The sequence below is a fragment of the Crocodylus siamensis genome, chromosome 2 (assembly GCF_052110815.1).
Source record: "Crocodylus siamensis isolate JL-2025a chromosome 2, ASM5211081v1, whole genome shotgun sequence".
Classification (NCBI taxonomy): domain Eukaryota; kingdom Metazoa; phylum Chordata; order Crocodylia; family Crocodylidae; genus Crocodylus; species Crocodylus siamensis.
Genome location: NC_143396.1, coordinates 271962987 through 271980803, shown reverse-complemented (window position 1 = coordinate 271980803; position 17817 = coordinate 271962987). Strand labels below are relative to the sequence as shown.

At 49.9% G+C, this 17817-nt stretch overlaps 2 protein-coding genes across 6 annotated transcripts in view; one reads left to right on the top strand and one right to left on the bottom strand.

Moving 5' to 3' along the window:
- The window catches only part of CCDC85C (coiled-coil domain containing 85C), a 185071-nt gene that overhangs the window by 140246 nt on the left and 27008 nt on the right, over positions 1-17817 (top strand). The window lies entirely within an intron of this gene.
- On the bottom strand, positions 6202-13093 carry LOC149872195 (uncharacterized). Its single transcript, XM_090034472.1, has 3 exons — positions 12849-13093; positions 8001-8118; positions 6202-7454 (listed from the first exon to the last, which is right to left on the bottom strand). The coding sequence occupies exons 1-3, from the start codon at positions 13091-13093 to the stop codon at positions 6702-6704; spliced, it is 1116 nt and encodes a 371-aa protein (XP_089890598.1). The 3' UTR covers positions 6202-6701.

Here is a 17817-nt window from a genome sequence, read left to right as displayed (position 1 = left end):
GTTTGCCGATGACACCAAACTTTGGGGCAAAGCATCCACGCCAGAAGATAGGCGGGTGATCCAGGCTGACCTGGACAAGCTCAGCAAATGCGTGTATGAGAACCTGATGTTGTTTAACACCGAAAAATGCAAGGTTCTCCACCTTGGGAAGAAAAACCTGCAGCATCCTTATAGGCTCGGCAGTGCTACGCTGGCTAGCACTATGGAAGAAAGAGACTTGGGGGTCATGATTGATCACAAGATAAACATGAGCCTGCAACGCGATGCTGCAGCTAGTAAAGCAACCAAAATGCTGGCTTGCATCCATAGATGCTTCTCAAGCAAATCCCAGGATGTCATTCTCCTCTTGTACCTGGCCTTGGTGAGGCCGCAGCTGGAGTACTGCGTCCAGTTTTGGGCTCCACAATTCAAAAAGGCTGTGGAGAAACTTGAGAGAAGAGAAGAGCCACACGCATGATCAGGGGTCAGGAAAACAGACTTTACGATGACAGGCTGAGAGCCATGGGGCTCTTTTAGCCTGGAAAAGCACAGGCTCAGGGGTGATCTGGCTGCCACCTACAAGTTTATTGGGGTGGCCACCAGTATCTGGGGGAACAGTTGTTCACCAGAGCACCCCAAGAGATGACAAGGTTGAATGGTCATAAACTACTACAAGACCGTTTCAGGATGGACATAAGAATTTGTTTACTGTCTGAGCCCCCAAGGTCTGCTATCAGAGGTGGTTCAAGCAGCTACATTGAACACCTTCAAGAGCAAATTGGATGCTTATCTTGCTGGGATCCTATGACCCCAGCTGATTTCCTGCCCTTCGGGCAGGGGGCTGAACTCTATGATCTTCCGAGATCTCTTTCAGCCCTAATGTCTATGAAATCATGTTTACTTTGCCCAATAATTTGGTGTTGTCTGCCAGTTTGGATAGAGTGCTTTCCATGCCTTCATCCAAGTCACTGATGAAGATACTGAACAGCACTGGTCCGAGGACTGAACCCTGGAGAACTCCACTGCTGACTTTTTTCCAGCTCGAAAATGACCTGTCCACCCCTCTATGTACACCCTATAAGCCAATTCTCCACCCACCTGACTGTGTACAATTGCCTAATTTGTTTATAAAAATGGGATGCGACGCTGTATCAAAGGTCTTTTTAAAATCCAAGTAGATGACATCTACCTCAACTCCTGCATCTAAGCATTTTGTGACCTTGTCATAAAAAGAAACAAGGTTAGTCAGACAGGATCTACTGCTATGAAGCCATGCTGCTTACCCTTCAGAATTATTTTTCCTACTAGACTCCCGCATATGTGATCTTTAAAAATGTTTTCAAAGGTTTTCCCAAGGATAAGGGTGAGGCTAACTGGCTTATACTTACCCAGATCATCCTTTCTCCCCTTGAAAATAAGGGCCACATTGGCCCTTTTCAACCTTCTACTTGGTACTGCACCTCTGAACACATGTACAGTGCCTTGATATATAGAGAAACACCACCTCCTTTTTTTTTTCCTGCCTATCTTTGCTGAACAAGCTATACCATCTATGACCATACTCCAGTCATGTGAAATATCCTACCATGTCTCTGTAATCCAAATTACATCATAATTCTGTGATTGTATTAGGACTTCCATTTCTTCCTGTTTGTCCCCATACTTACTGCATTAGTGTGTAAACATTTCAAGTATCTGATTGTCCTATCCTCTTCCTGAGAACATTGGTAAGGTTTCTATTACTGCTTCCCCTTATTAAGTTTTTATCCAGGTCTCCAGTCTCTCTACTTGTTTCCATCTCCCAGTAAATCTAATGTGAAGCCTTTCTCACTAGGTTAGCAAGCCTGTACATGAAGACACTGTTCCCTCTCTTTGTCAGGTGGACCCCATCCCTTTCTAGCAGTCCACCTTCCTGGAACATCACCACATGGTCAAAGAAGCCATAATCTTTCTGGTATTGCCAGAAAGGCTATGGCTTCCTCAACCATGTGGTGGTATTCCAGGAAGATCTCTAGGATGTGTCTGTTTCTTGCCAGGTCTTTACCTTTGACTGGAAGGATTAATGAGAATGCCACCTGGGCCGCCTTTCCCTTCACCTTTGCACCCAGAGCCACACAGTCGCTTTTGATCTGCTCAAGATCACCCCTGGCAGTATCATAAGTGCCCACATGGATGAACAGCATGGGATAGTAGTCAGAGAGCGAGATGAGTCTGGGCAACCTTTCTGTTGCATCTTGGATGCAGGCTCCTGGCAGGCAGCAGACCTTTTGAGCCTCCAAACTGTGTAGAAGGGAGTCACCAGCCACCAGCATCTGTTGCTTCTTTTTGGTAGTGGTGATCTTGATCCTTGCACCTTGGAGATGCATGGTTTGGCCTCCCCTGCTATCGGACTGGGATTCTGCTGATCCAGTGTAAGGACTTCATACCTGTTCTCTTCTGGACCTGAAGCTCTCCAAATAGAGGGGTGCTGTCTGTTCCCAGAGGTGAATCTTCTGCCATCCTGAGAGTGTGCATCTTTCAGTGCTTTCTCTAGCTGTCCCTCTTGCATGATGCTGGAGGTGTATTGAGCTGATGGAGGCCTTAGGCTTATAGATGTTTCAGAGCCTATCTACTACTTTCTGCAGCTCCCTCCTGATTCCTTAGAGAATCCACCAGGAGGCACCTCTCACACTGCAAGCACTCCTCCACCTGGCCGTCCCTGGCAAGGACATGCAGAACGCAGTCACTGCAAAGGCAGACTAGAACCTGGGTGAAAGTCTTGGTGGTCAGGGGCCATGCCTGCACAGGTACAGGCAGAGGCAGGGGCTTTGACACTGCAATGTTTTCCAGTCATCCCACTGATTTTTCCTTTTAGCTCCTTCATCCCTTCCACTGGTATATCCTGGGGAAAAATCCCTCTTTCTCCTTCACCTGCTTCCACTCAGCAATCTTACAGAGAGAAAAAGTGGCTGGGCAAGCTCTTCAGTGAAATCCCTACTCATACTCTGACTCAGGCTGTCCTGGTAGCTGGCCCAGTTGATGGTCCTGTATTGCTGGGATTTGGCAAGCCTTGTTCTTTTAAAGTGGAAGGTAAGCTGTCAAAGGCTGCAACATTACAAATAGCTACATTGCAAACTAAACTATATGCAGATGTGGTTTAGATTGCAATGTAGCAAACTCATTTTAAATCATTAACAAAACCCCCTCACATGTACAGCCTGACACAATTAAACCACAGCCAATTTTTATCATGTGTACAAGTCCCCAGTGCGACGTAGTAAACTCTGAAGCAGTTTGAGCCAGAGTCAACAGTTTCCAGGCACATATGTCTACAAGTGTGCTGGGACAGCAGCAATTTGAGCTGGGATGGAGCAGGCCACCAGCTCTCTGAGCTGACTGGGTGCAGTGTACACCCATGGTCAGAATCTACACATGTGATTCAGGACAATTAATTACTCTGTTGTAAGAGAGTACTTTTGGGGTTGCGGTATCTTACTGTGGAGTTAATTAGTTTACTGTGCCCTAAGACTGGCGCACATACAAGCTGTGACACTTTACTGCAGTGCTAATTAGTCAACTGTGCAGGAAAGTGTACATGAGGATGTACCTTCCTTGTAGTACGTAACTGAGTAGCAGTAGCTAATTAGCTAAATGTGCTCATTGTTTTGTTGAGAGACATACAGGGTTTACTTTTACCTTTGCCCGTAATTAGCAGAAACTGTTTCATAGTTTCATAGTAGCTAGAGTCGGAAGGGACCTAGGTAGATCATCTAGTCCGACCCCCTGCCTTGGCAGGAAGGAGCACCGGGGTCAGATGACCCCGGCAAGGTGCTCATCTAACTTCCTTTTAAAAATCCCCAGGCTAGGAGCCTGCACCACTTCCCCTGGAAGCTGGTTCCAGGCCCTAGCCGCCCTGACTGTGAAATAGCGCCTCCTAATATCTAATCTAAACTTACCCTCCGCCAGCTTGTGACCGTTATTCCTGGTCACTCCTGGCAGCGCACGGGGGAACAGGGACTCCCCCAATACCCGCTGATCCCCCCTGACCAGTTTGTAGCAGGCCACAAGGTCCCCCCTTAACCTTCTCTTGTGGAGGCTAAACAGGTTCAGGTCCCGTAGCCTCTCCTCATAAGGCCTGCCCTGCTGACCCCTGATCATACGAGTGGCCCTCCTCTGAACTCTTTCCATATCGTCCACGTCCCTCTTGAAGTGTGGCGCCCAGAACTGGACACAGTACTCCAGCTGCGGCCTGACCAGTGCCGCATAGAGGGGGAGGATCACCTCCCTGGACCTGCTCGAGATGCATCTGTGGATGCATGACAGGGTACGGTTGGCCTTCTTGACTCCCTCCCCACACTGCCGGCCCATGTTCATCGTGGAGTCAATGACGACTCCAAGATCCTTTTCCGTCTCCGTGCTGGCAAGAGGGGAGTTCCCCAACCTGTAAGTGTGGTGCCGGTTCTTCCTCCCCATGTGCAACACCTTGCACTTATCAGTGTTAAACCCCATCCTATTCTCATCCGCCCACCGTTGCAACCTGTCAAGGTCAGCTTGTAGCCTATTGCACCCTTCTAGTGCACCCACATCCCCCCACATCTTAGTGTCATCAGCAAACTTGAACAGGGTGCTTTCTACCCCGTCATCCAAGTCACTGATGAAGATGTTGAACAGTGCGGGCCCGAGGACCGAGCCCTGCGGAACCCCACTGCCCACGTCCTTCCAGGTCGAGAAGAACCCATCCGCTACCACCCTCTGGGTGCGGCCCTCCAACCAGTTGGCGACCCATTTGACCGTGTGGGCATCGACACCACAGTCTCCCAGCTTTTTGATGAGGACAGGGTGAGAGACAGTGTTGAAAGCCTTCCGGAAGTCCAGAAAGACTACATCCACAGCAACCCCTGCGTCTAATGATTTGGTGACCTGATCGTAAAAGGCCACCAGGTTGGTCTGACAAGACCTGCCACTGATGAACCCATGTTGGTTGCCCCTGAGCATGCATTCCCCCGCAAGGCCCTCCTGGATGTGTGCCAGGATAATTTTTTCAAAGAGCTTACCCGGGATTGAGGTAAGACTAACTGGCCTGTAATTTCCCGGGTCCTCTTTTTTTCCCTTTTTGAAGATAGGGACCACATTGGCCCTCTTCCAGTCCTCCGGCACCTCGCCAGAGCACCACGAGTGCTCATAGAGCCGCGCCAGGGGTCCCGCAATGACCTCGGCCAGTTCCTGTAGAACCCTAGGGTGAAGATCGTCCGGACCAGCGGACTTGAACACGTCCAGCCTCTCCAGAAGTACCCTAACTAACTCCTCGCTAACCCCTGGCCCAGGCGTGTCTCTCCCGGGGCCCGAGGGGGGCCCAGCAGGGAGGTGGCTGAACTGGTCCCTACTTAGGAAGACAAAGGCAAAGAAATCGTTAAATATGTTAGCTTTATCATCTGGCGTGATGACTAAGTTGCCCATCGTGTCCTGCAGGGGCCCCACATTACCCGGGACCCTCTTTTTACCACTTATGTATTTGAAGAAGGACTTCTTATTGTCCTTAATCCGGGAAGCTAGTCCTATCTCCATCTCTGCCTTGGCCCTCCTGACTGCCCCCCTACATCCTCGGGCGACTGTAACATAGTCCTTCTTGGTGATGACCCCATCTCTCCATTGGGTATATGCCTCCCTTTTAGCAAGGAGACATTCCCGGATGCTCTTAGTGAGCCATGGGGGTTTATGTGCCCTCCTGCTCCCTTTGACCCTTGTTGGGATTACCTCCCTTTGGGCATGGAGGATCGTCTCCTTAAGGAGCAACCACTCCCCTTCGACATCTGATTCCCTTCCCCTCTGGGTCCTCAGCGCTTCCCCAACGATCCTCCTTAGCTTGTTGAAGTCAGCCCTCCTAAAGTCTAGGGCTGTTGCCTTGCTGCAGCCCTTTGCCACCTTACGCTGGATGGTGAATTCCAGCAAGCGATGATCACTGTCTCCCAGGTGGCCCATCACCCGCAGCCCCCTCACCAGGTCATCACCCGTGGCCAGCACCAGGTCCAACAAGGCGTCTCCCCTGGTGGGACTGTGCACCTCCTGGGTTAGATGGAGGTCCTGCACTCTGGCTAAGAACCGACGTGAGTGATCAGACTTGGCTGACTGCTCCTCCCAGCAGATGTCTGGGAAGTTCAGGTCCCCCATGATGACCACATCCTTAGCCCTCACTGCCTCTGTGAGCTGACCTAAGAATTCCTGGTCGAGCTCTTCTCCCTGGTTGGGAGGTCTATAGTAGACTCCCACCGTTAAGTCTCTCTCCCCTGGACTGCCTTTTACTCTAACCCAGAGCACCTCAGAGTGCCCCCCCTCTACCCCCTTGCTAATTAACGAGGAAGTATATTCCTCCTTGATGTAGAGTGCTACTCCTCCACCTTTCCTTCCTATCCTGTCCCTCCTGTACAGCCTATAGCCCTTGACACTCACCGCCCAGTCATGCGATGAGTCCCACCACGTTTCTGTGATCCCTACTATGTCAGGGCTGGTGACAGCTAGGAGGAGGGCGAGTTCCTCCTGCTTCTTCCCCATACTTCGAGCATTCGTGTAGAGGCATTTGAGGCCTCCAACGGTTGTGCCCACTGACCCCCTAGTCTCAGCAATGCCCCGTCCCCCATCACTTACCTGTTTCTCCCTTTTGACCATTGGTCTGGGCTCGCTGGCTGTTGCTGGGCCTGGTAGTTCATCATCTCCTCCGCCCTCATCTTCCCCCTCCCCCGACGAGCCTAGTTTAAAGCCCGCCGAAGGAGGTTCACCAACCTGGAAGAGAACACACGCTTACCTTTAGGGGAAAGGTGGAGCCCATCCCATCCCAGCATGTCTCTCATCACGATGTGCCGGTCATGGCTGAGGAAGCCAAAGCCCGCCTCGAAGCACCATTCCTGTAGCCTCCAGTTGGTCTCCGCTATGCACATCTCGTGACGTCTGCCTCGACCGCTCACTGGCAGGATGGAAGAGAAGACTGCCTGTGCGCCCATCTCCCTCAGCACGCCTCCCAGAGCATGGTAGTCCTCCATCAGGCGATCAGGGGATCTCCTGGCCGCATCGTTAGTACCCACATGGACGAGGACCATGGGGTAATAATCGGTGGGCTGGATGATGGACTGGAGCATCCCCTTCACATCCTGAATCTTCGCTCCGGGCAGGCAGTAGACCTCACGTGCTGAGGGATCCTGGCGACAGATGGGGCCCTCCGTACCTCTCAGGATGGAGTCACCAATCACGATGACGCGACGCTTCCTCCTCTTAGGCCTCTTGACTCCCGCCGCCCGCACAGGACATTGTGTGCGCAGAGTCTCCTCCCTGGAATCTTCCACTGTTCCCTCCTCCTCCAGGGCTGCCAGGGCCTCATATCTGTTCTCCAGATGGACAGGAGGAACTGGTGCCGCAACATGGTTAATAGCCCTGGCGCGGGAGACCGTCTGCCACTCAGCAGTGGAGGGCTCATCCCGGGCTGCCCTCTCCTCTGTCGTACCACCCTGCAGAGAAAGAAAATACCTATCAATTTCCTCCTCTGCCTCACGGATTCCCCTCAGCCTGCTAACCTCCTCCAGGAGCTCCTGCACCCGCTCCTCCAGGGTCCTAAGGCGGATACCTACAGGACAGGTGCAGGAGTCCCCAGTCCCTGCCCCCCCAGACCTTGCCGGGCAGTTCCCGCAGGCCAGGGGGTTGGAGGACGGCAGCCCCCCCGAGGGCTCCGTCTGGGTGGAGGCCTCGGACAAGCCCCGGGAAGGCTGCGCCCCCCGGGCAGGCGCCCTGGCAGAACTCCGTGTCGACACCATCGCAGGAGTTGCTGCCCTTACTAGCAGAGCAGGGGTCAGCCTCTGGGCCCCGCCTGCTCGCCCGCCGGCGCAAACGCCGCCGCAAATGCCGGCGCGCTCTTACAGACCACGCCTGTTTGCGCGCTCTGTTCGCGCGGCTCGGGAGCGCGGCTCCCTACCGGCTCGGCTAAGAGGGACCCGGGGGGCTTCCCCTCCGGATCCGGCTCAGCTGCGCCAGCCCCTCAGTCCCTCAGCCCCACTTACCTTAGGGGGATCAGCTGCTGCTGCCCCCTCAGCTGCTCTGCTCGCCGCCGCCGCTGCTACTGCTGCACTCTCCTCCGCTCCGGGTCCAGAAAGGAGGCACACGTGTGGGAAGGACACACTGTATTTGTCATATATAAGGTGATTGACCACAAGATGAACATGAGCCTTCAGCGTGATGCTGCAGCTAGTAAAGCAAGCAAAATGCTGGCTTGCATCCACAGATGCTTCTCAAGCAGATCCCAGGACATCATTCTCCCATTGTACTCAGCCTTGGTGAGGCCACAGCTGGAGTACTGTACTGGAGTACAGTTTTGGGCTCCACAATTCAAAAAGGATGTGGAGAAGCTTGAGAGAGTCCAGAGAAGAGCCACGCACATGATCAGAGGTCAGGAAAACACCTTACGACGACAGGCTGAGAGCCATGGGGCTCTTCAGCCTGGAAAAGCACAGGCTCAGGGGAAATCTGATGGCTGCCTATAAGTTTATCAAGGGTGCTTACCAGGATCTGGGGGAACGATTGTTCACCAGAGCACCCCAAGTGATGACAAGGTTGAACAGTTACAAACTCCAGCAAGACCGTTTCAGGCTGGACGTAAGGAAGAATTTCTTCACTGTCCGAGCCCCCAAGGTGTGGAATAGCCTGTCACCAGAGTTGGTTCATGCACCTACATTGAACGCTTTCAAAAGAAATTTGGATGCTTATTTTGCTGGGATCGTATGACGTATGACCCCAGCTGACTTCCTGCCCCGTGGGCAGGCGGATGGACTCTGATTTTCCGAGGTCCCTTCCAGCCCTAATGTCTATGAAATCTATGAAGCCACACTGCAGTGTCCAGAAGCTGTTCCTTGGGAGGGTAGGGGGGGAATTCTATGTTGTATGTGATAAAATATGGTAACAACTGGGAGGAGAATTAGATTGAGGTCATTTTTAAGGAGCCTATCTTATAATCGTAAAAATCATCTCCAATTCATATGTGTTGTAGCACTGGGGAACCCGAATGAGCTTCCCCTCTGAGATCACATTGTCTTAAATATCAATTGTGCATCTTTGTAAATAGAGAAAAAACATCACTCTGAGGGAATCATGCCACTGTGCTCCTGGATTTGTACAATCAGTACCCACTGTCCTCAATTGGAGTTTTCTACAAGGATCTTAGAACAGGATATAGCCCATCAGGTCTGCTGATTGCCTCTCTCTGAGGCAGCAGTTGTCTGATGAACACAATTCCTTTTTTAATGTAGGGCAAACAAGGAATGAAGAGCACAGCAGAGAGAAGCTTATTCCTGCTGACAATGCTGATAACACCATGATGCTATTGAACAGACAAAGAGAAAAAATTAAGGCAGTCTTTTTGCTGCTGCAACAGTAGGGGGTGAAGAAGGGAAAATAAAATAAAGGTTTGTCAGTAGGGCAGCAGAATTTGCAGTGTAGGGAATGCTATTCGAAAGCTTCAGAAAGCACATCACTAGCATCTGCATCTTTAAAGATCATTGCTTATATCATCAGTGATTGTAAAAGCTTTAAAAAGACAGTATTGTTTCTCTCCACAATACTCAACAAGAAGTTATCCAAGGACAGAGTTCCAGGATCAGATTAGCAAAAGAGACACACAATTCACATTTCCATCTCCTTTTGGTTGTCATCCCAAACCTCTTAGACTGGGAAGAGAGGTGAGAAATCTCCCTGTTTTGTTTCTTGCTTTTGGACAGCACCTGGTGGATAGTTACTTTGGTTTTCTCCCTCATGCATTAGTGTGATGACATCACTGTTAGGAAGTCCTTCTGGCCTCAGTCTTCTCCCAGCTGTTTACCAGTAATGGCAACAACAAAGCTGTAACTTAACCTTAGAAAGGTGGCAGGCAGTTAGGAGCTGCCTAAAAGAGGATTGCCAGATCCAGGTGTGCAAAAAATCATGCACTCCCTTCCCCTCCTCCCCCAATCAAAAGATGTGGTACCAATGTTTAAGAAGAGGAGGAGGGAGGATCTAGGAAAGTATAAGCCAGTCAATTTGACCTCAATACCGGGTGAAATTTTGGAAAAAATTATAAGAGGTCTGTTTGTGAGACTGGCAGAAGGCATGATGCTGAAGGATAGCAAACAGGGTTTTTTTGTGGGCAGGTTGTGTCTGACCAAGCTTGTTTCCTTCTATGAGCAAGTAATGAACCGATTAGATGTGGGAGATGTGGCTGATGTCATGTACTCGGATTTTAAAAAGGTCTTTGATATGGTCTCCCATGATGCTCTTGTTAAAAAAAAACAAAAACAACCAAACAAAAAACAACTGGGGGATTGTGGGCTGGCAGAGTCCATGTCGGGTGGGTTGGGAACTGGCTAAGGGATTGAATGCAGAGAGTGTGTATCATCTTGGCAGGAGGTGGCCACTGGTGTCCCACAGGGTTCGGTTCTTGGCTCCATGCCGGCCAAGTGTGCTGACGATACTAAGTTATGGGGAAACTTCATCTGGGGAGAAGTAACCAGCAACATGAATATAGGTTAGGAGATGTCCTGGTCAGCATGATGGCTGAAAGGGACCTCGGGATTATGGTTGATCACAGGATGAACATGAGCCACCAGTGTGATGCTGTACAGAGCTAATATCATCCTGGGATGCATTAGTCAATACGTCGTGAACAGGGCTAAGGAAGTGATACTTCCCCTCTACTTGGCGCTGGTGAGACCCCAGCTGCAGTACCATGGCCAGGTCTGGATGCTGCACTTCAAACAAGATGTGGAGAATCTTGAAAGGGTCCAGAGAAGGGCCACAAGAATGATTAAGGGCCTGAAGAGCAAACCTTATGAGGAAAGATGCAAGGGATCTGAGACTCTTCAGCCTGGGGAAGAGAAGACTGAGGGGAGACTTGGTGGCCATCTGTAAGTATGTAAGGGGTGAATATCGGGGGCTGGGAGAAAAACTGTTCATTAGGGTACCCCAGGGGAGGACAAGGAACACTGGCCATAAACTGTTAGGGGATGGTTTAGGTTGGGTGTAAGGAAGAACTTCTCCATGGTAAGGGTGACCAGAATCTGGAATAGACTTCTCTAAGCGGTGGTGCAGTCCCCTACCTTGGAAGTCCTTCAAGAGGAGACTGGACAGACAACTTGCTGGGATCATTGGATCTCAGCAGTATTCCTGCCCAGAGCAGGGGCGTTGGACTTGGTGATCTTTCGAGGTCCCTTCCAGCCCTTAATTTTTATGGCTTCTGTGAATAGATTAGCTTAAAAGTCTTGAAGATTTCAAAATAATTCTGGCCTGTTTCTCTACTTGCCTTCTGTTCTTTGTATGCATTTTCCTGCTTTTCTCTGATTTACTTCTTTTTAAAAAGGAAGCTGGGATTCTACCTGAGGGCAGAAGACCTGATGCTGTCAAAGGTGTGTGGTTGCATCACATGCTGACATGCCTGAGCTACGGTAATTTTAATTTAGCTGGCTTGGGTGGTGAAAGCAGTGATGCTATGATGGAAGAGGCCTTAGGCACTGAGAACATACACAGGGTCTCTGCAGGCTTTGTGCCATTGGTGCTTTAGTGGCTGCTATTTGGGTAAGAGAGAGTGCTGATTAAAGCTACCTCAGGTGTGTACTATGGTCACCATCCTGAACCCCCTGATTCCAGGAGCTGGGGCTTTAAGAAAAGCAGCCAATATCACATTTATGGCAAAAAGGCCATGAAATGTAGAACAGTTCTGGCAGCTTGGCTCTTGGACCACCCAAAGACCTTTTTCAGCACCAGTAGGAGAGAACACAAGAGTGGAAAAACCCTTAATCCTTTCAATAGGAGCTTCCTTAAAGTCTGGAAATACTATTCTAGGTGTCTCTCTCGTACTTCTTTAATAAAGAATTCTGAAAAGGACTATTTTTTTTTCTTAAAACAGTATCCCTCAGTGCCAGTCACTTAGCACTGCATTAATGCACTGTAATTGTCTGTTCGCTGGGGGGGGTGCGGTAAGAGAAAACCTTCTATTATGTTATTGCTATTGGTATTCGGACTTGCAGCTTCTTTTGAGTATATATTAGTTGACAGAAACTACTCTAAATGCATCATACTAATAATGGTTGGTATGACGTTTAAGAGGCCAGGTTGCCTATGTGATGCTGTAGGGTTGTGAGGAGGTGTATGTCTTTACACAGCACATAACAAATTGAGGTGTGTTGCACCCTTAAATCAAAATCGGAACTCGGGTGTTTTGGGCTAACACCAGTGGAATTTGGCCCGAGGAGTTGAAAGCGTTGTGGGGAGTCCAGGGAGGTGGCGCTCTGGTCTAGCATTCATGCAGGACAGGTAGGTAGAGTCCATCTAATCCTGTCTGTATGTGAGAGTTGGTTGCAAAAGAATGTCCAGGCTTTTCCTTTATCCTCTTTTTTTAATGCAGCACCACAGGAGCTCCCCTCCCCTGGCCATGCTCTCTGAGATGTGATGCATGCCCGCAGGGAGAGGGGGTGCTTTCCTGCTGGCTGTATTGGAGGCTGGGTCTAGGAGGCACTGAAACAGTTAAGTTTGTTTTTTATTAATCGGATGGGCCATGTAAGCCCTTTTTGTTGCTTAAGTAGATTTCATTCCACTCTGCCAAGGCCCTGAAGATAGGTTTTGTCTGACTAGTGGGTGGCGGAGCTATGCAGCTGGGCACTGCCTGGCTCCTGGACATACCCGATGGTTAATTCATGGATTTGAGTGTTTACAGGGCCAGCTGCTCTGGATGGTTAATAGGAGGCAAATTAAACAACGCTGAAAGGGGATTAGCATCTGGAATAAAGTTTCTTGAATTTGGGAAAGAAGATGCTAATACCAAGGACTTGATGGCTCAGTCCTTTCCAGCAGCAGCAGTGAAGTGTTTAGGGAAGTACAGTACTAACCTTCTGTTGAAGACAAACTGTCTTTCTATGATTTCTCCCCATATTTCCTTCTGAAGGAGACGTGCTCTTTTACTCGTATCCTCTGGCTTTGGGAATGTAGGACAGTGCAGCCATTTAAATGTACAAGACACACAGCGCTTTGGTTTTAAATTGGATGCCTGCATTCTTTCTGAATAGTAGGCATGTGATAATGAAGTGTCACCATTGCTTTGGATCAACTGCGGTGCTGGTGAGCGACAAACCATGCAGATAACTGTTCAGAACAATTTCAAAGAATCTCCCTTCTTTCTGGCTATAGCTATCCTAAGCAAGTGCTGTACTCAGGAAGGATCGCTGAGGGGGACCGGTGCAACAAACAGCGGGGTGGCAAGGAGGAATTGGTCTATATAGTGCACTTGGCTAAGTGGATCGTAAAGGAACCTGTAATGGTTGTCACTCAGTCTCCCCTCCTTAAGACCACATAAATATCACCAGTAGGAGGTAGGTTTGGTTGCTTGTCAGAGTACCTTCAAGTGGTGCTGTCATCATCAGCCATAAGAGGAGCTGGTTCTCTCAAGTGCACCACATAGCAGTAGCAAGATTGTGCTACTGGCATGAGCTGCATACAGCGAGATAGAAGGGGGCTTCAAACCAAGGGAGGGGGAAATGTCAGCTTTGGATCATGTCACGCTTGGGATGCACTCTGCCCTGTCTCTTGGTTTCAGCTATTAACCCTTCTGTGTTTGCAAGGCAGCCAGAGGAGGGAAATGAGGTGCCAGCTGTGAATGAAAACTTCCAGATTTGTCAATGAGATGGTAAAGAGCATCGTATTATGGATAAAAGAAATTTTGAGGATGACTGCCTATTGTATTTCAAATCCCTTTTAAGAGCCTGTTATGCACTGAAGACAAAGACCAAATATGAGCAACCTAGTGTACAGAAAGGAACTGACCAGAGCCCAAATAGATCTCCCTTCTCTTCCTTATTTTGGGTCTTACTCAAGAGCTCTCTAAATCAAACTGAGCAAGGCTTTCAGTTTAGTAAAGTGATTTTTCTGTATCCGGCACAGCTCCAATTCTGATATGCTTGCAGTGGGCACGTTTTTCCCCCTAACAAGGTAGTGGGAATATGTCAAGATCAAAAGGAGAGAAATTTTCGGCACAATCTCTGAGCTGCTACTCAGTGGGTGACAATAACATATTAAAGCTGAGCTGTGAGTTTGCACTTTCTGTTTCTGAATGAATCATCCCTCAGTTTAAAATAAGTAAGTGTTGGGTTATTTTAAGTAAGTTTGCAGAAGTTGAATTAATTGCTTTGTAAATCCAAGTATTGTTGAGTCTGGGCTAGTCACTACCTGTAGAACCTCGCACTTCCATGCAATGTTTGTCTTTTGAATGGATTGAGTTTCAGCAGCAGGCACTTCATGATTGTGCCAGCAAGGTTTGCAGAATGGCCATCTGCACATGCAAAATGGGCAATTGCACATCCATGCAAATTGGGTCTCTCAGTGAGCGAGTCACCAAGCTATGATTGCGAGAGGTCTTGTTTCTGGTTCCAAGTGTTCTTTTTTCTCAGTTGTAGATGACCAGTGTAGCACATTACCTGGGTCTCCAGTGTGCAGAACTGCTATGCGGGGTGCAGTTTTATTATCTAGTCATCTTACACCATGAACGGGGACGTAGTCACAGTTGCATACATTTACATTGCCCAAGCCATTGTGTAAACTGACTGTATGTTGCACTTGTGGATGTAGTTAAACTCTGCATATACCAATGAGTGTTTCCATAGTAACTGATGTACCTCAGAGACGGGGTAAAAAAGGACACGGAAAGATCAAGATAAGTGACATAGCATGTAATGGTGTGGAGTGCGGTAACAATATATTCTGTAGGTTTTGATTCCTGTTAATTCTTTATTAAGCTGTTTTAAACTACAGAACACACAATAAAATTATCAGCTAGAGCAGTGGTTCTGAATCCTTTTGGACTTGAGGCTCCTCTCGCTCGCAACCCACAGCTCTCCATCCCTGCAGCCCTGCCGGTGTGTCTCACTCCTGACCTGCTGCTCCCTGCGCATGGGGCATGGGGTGGGGGGTTTGGGGCAGGGGAAGGGGGCATGTGCATCTCCAGATTTGTGCACCCACAACAGGCATGGGGCTGCAGTCTTGCTGGACTGGCATGGGCAGGAGCTGCCTCAGTGGCGGGGTTGTGGCAGGGGAGGCAGCGGGGCAACAAGACCTGCTGCTGGGCCCCCTGCACCAGCCATGCTGCCTACAGCACAAGAAGTAACAGACAAGGAGTGGGGGTGTGCTGCTCTTTCCACCTCCTGCCTCCAGCTGCTCACGTGCCGGGCCACGGCTCTGCCCTGCTGCCATGGCCTGACTGCTGTCGCGCCCCTCAGTACCATCATGAGGAAGACATTGCGTCTCTCGGGCCCCCTCTACATGCTACTCATATTACACAATTAACTGGTTATTGGCATGATGAATTTAGACTCACTACATGTGCAAAGTAATTGTCCCTCCATGAAAAGGTCCATCCAGCTACAGATAGAGCTTGAAAATGTGTAAAAAATTTATAGTTGGTTTCTATTCAGTTTTTATTTGAACATGCAGCAAGAAACGTAGCCATGCCTCTGCGGCTGGGAGCCCCATCAGCTGAGTCCCACAGCTGACCACCATGCACTGCCATGTCTGGGAGTCCTGTAGCTGACAGGATTCCCAGCCATGGCAGTGACCCATATGTTGCTGTGGCTACTAGTACCGTCAGCTGACAAGACTGCCACCACGTTGCTGTGGCTGTGCGTCCCAAATGCGGGGATCTCAGCCATGGCACCACGTGGGATACTACCACAGCTGTGAATCTATCAGCTGTCGGACTCACGGCTGTGGAAACATGCTGCTTGCTGATGCAGGGGGAGCCTGGGATTGTGATCCCAGGCTCTCCTAGCACTGGCAATAAAGTGTGATAGGATCTGATGCCGGATCTTACAATTCCACTCCCTGCCATGCGTGTGTGACATGGCAGGAGGCACAATTGTGTCGATTGTTGATCAAATCCTATCACACCTTTACTTAAAGGTCTAGCTGGGCCGTCTGTGTCTCAGTTTCCAATCTTCGAAGTGCAGATAATGTGACTTCCTGATCAATGATGTATGTGAAGCACCTGGATGTCAAGGTGATGGGTATAAAACAAAAATCTGGAAAGAAGCCAAACAGAGCAAAGTAAAAACTGCAAAGCCACTGGGACACATTAAATCCATACCCAAGTTTTATCCAGTTATTTGTGGACACATCTCTAATTCACTTGTAGTTGTCATTAGTCAGTTGCAGCCATATAACCATGCATTATCGCATGTGATTATATTTAACTTCAGGTTTGGACACATGATATGTTATTTCTGGGTAATTTGGCTTTTCTTCAGCGTAAAATAGAACAGATATATAGGCAAAACTTTAAACTGATCCAAGTCATTCCACTCCAGGGTGAAGTGACCTTCAGAAAGTGAATAGTATCTATGTGGCAGTACAGATTGCACCTCTGTATTGTTAGTAAGTCTGCTCCCCTAGTCATTTTCTCCACAGAGTAGTAACTGCTGTGTCCTGAGCCACTTATTGGCCAATTGCTACTGTTATACCCACCATGGGCAGCAAGCTTGGAGGGCAGGTTGCATGCCTGTTCCTAGCTACTTAGTACAATCTGATGTCAATTTCTTCAAGTTAATTGTTACATGTCTGTACTAGAGGTGCGCCAGTGTATCGGTCCATATTGGATTGGCACCAATGAAAGGAAAATTGACATTATTAGCAGTCAGCTTTTTTGGCTGGTGTAGCTGATAATGTCATTGATAAATACCATGTATATGTGCACAGTTGCAGCATTCATGTGGCCAGGAATGCAGCCTGGCAGCTTGGAGAGCAACATCTGGCTGGTAAATCGGTAGGGGGGAAGGGACATGTGGGGAGCAGATCGAGGACCCCACAGCGAGGGAGGGAATGTGGCAGGGACAGGCGCTGCCCGGGGGGGGGGGGGGGCAGGGCACAGGATGGAGCTCCAGGCAGCTAGCTCATTGGGAAGATACAGGGTGGGGAGGAGGGGTGGCTCCCTGCTGCTGCGTGCACCCCTGAGGGAGGCATGAGAGATATATGCCCCCTGGATTTGTGTGCAGGGCAGGGGCAGGCTGCCTGCTGTGGGCTCAGGGCCAGGGTCTGTCAGCCTTTTCCTGGTGGGAGGGTGGGGCTGGGCCTGCACTTAGGGAGGGGAGGGGTGAGGTGGGTAGCAGTGGTGCAGGGGGGAGGCTACGGAGTGGGCTACAGCCACCCTAAACTTCCCTATAGCACCCCCCCCCATAACCTCTCTTCCCAGCATTGCCCCTACCCCACCTGTCCTGAGCACAGCCCCGCCACCTGGAAGAGCCTGCTGCAACCTGAACCTGTTCAGGGACCTGAACCTGTTCAGCCTCCACAAGAGAAGGCTGAGGGGGGATCTTGTGGCCTGTTATAAACTAGTCAGGGGGGATCAGCAGGCATTGGGGGAGTCACTGTTCCCCCGAGCACCGCCAGGAGTGACCAGGAATAACGGTCACAAGCTGGCAGAGGGTAGGTTTAGGTTAGATATCAGGAGGCGCTACTTCACAGTCAGGGCGGCTAGGGTCTGGAACCAACTTCCAAGGGATGTGGTGCAGGCTCCTACCCTGGGGGTTTTTAAGAGGAGGTTAGATGAACATCTTGCTGGGGTCGTTTGACCCCAATACTCTTTCCTGCCACGGCAGGGGGTTGGACTAGATGATCTGCTCAGGTCCCTTCCGACCCTAGAAACTCTGGTCCCGAATCTGCAATAGGCAGCCCGCCCTCATTCTGTGCACAAATCCTGGGGGCACATGCACCTCTTGCCTCCCCTGGGGGTGCATGCAGTGGTGGGTAGCCATGCACCCTCTGTGCCCCCCAGATGAGTTGTCTGTGACTCTGTCCTGTGCCCTGGCCAGAGACTAC

What these genes read in the sequence shown, in the direction of transcription:
- LOC149872195 (XM_090034472.1), bottom strand. Translation starts at nt 13,093, where the DNA reads ATGGTTTGTCGCTCACCAGCACCGCAGTTGATCCAAAGCAATGGTGAC. An exon ending in CAGTTTGTCTTCAACAGAAG is followed by an intron (nt 8,119 to 12,848) that starts GTTAGTACTGTA and finishes TGACAAATACAG; the next exon opens with TGTGTCCTTCCCACACGTGT. An exon ending in CAGCAGCTGATCCCCCTAAG is followed by an intron (nt 7,455 to 8,000) that starts GTAAGTGGGGCT and finishes CTTTCTCTGCAG; the next exon opens with GGTGGTACGACAGAGGAGAG.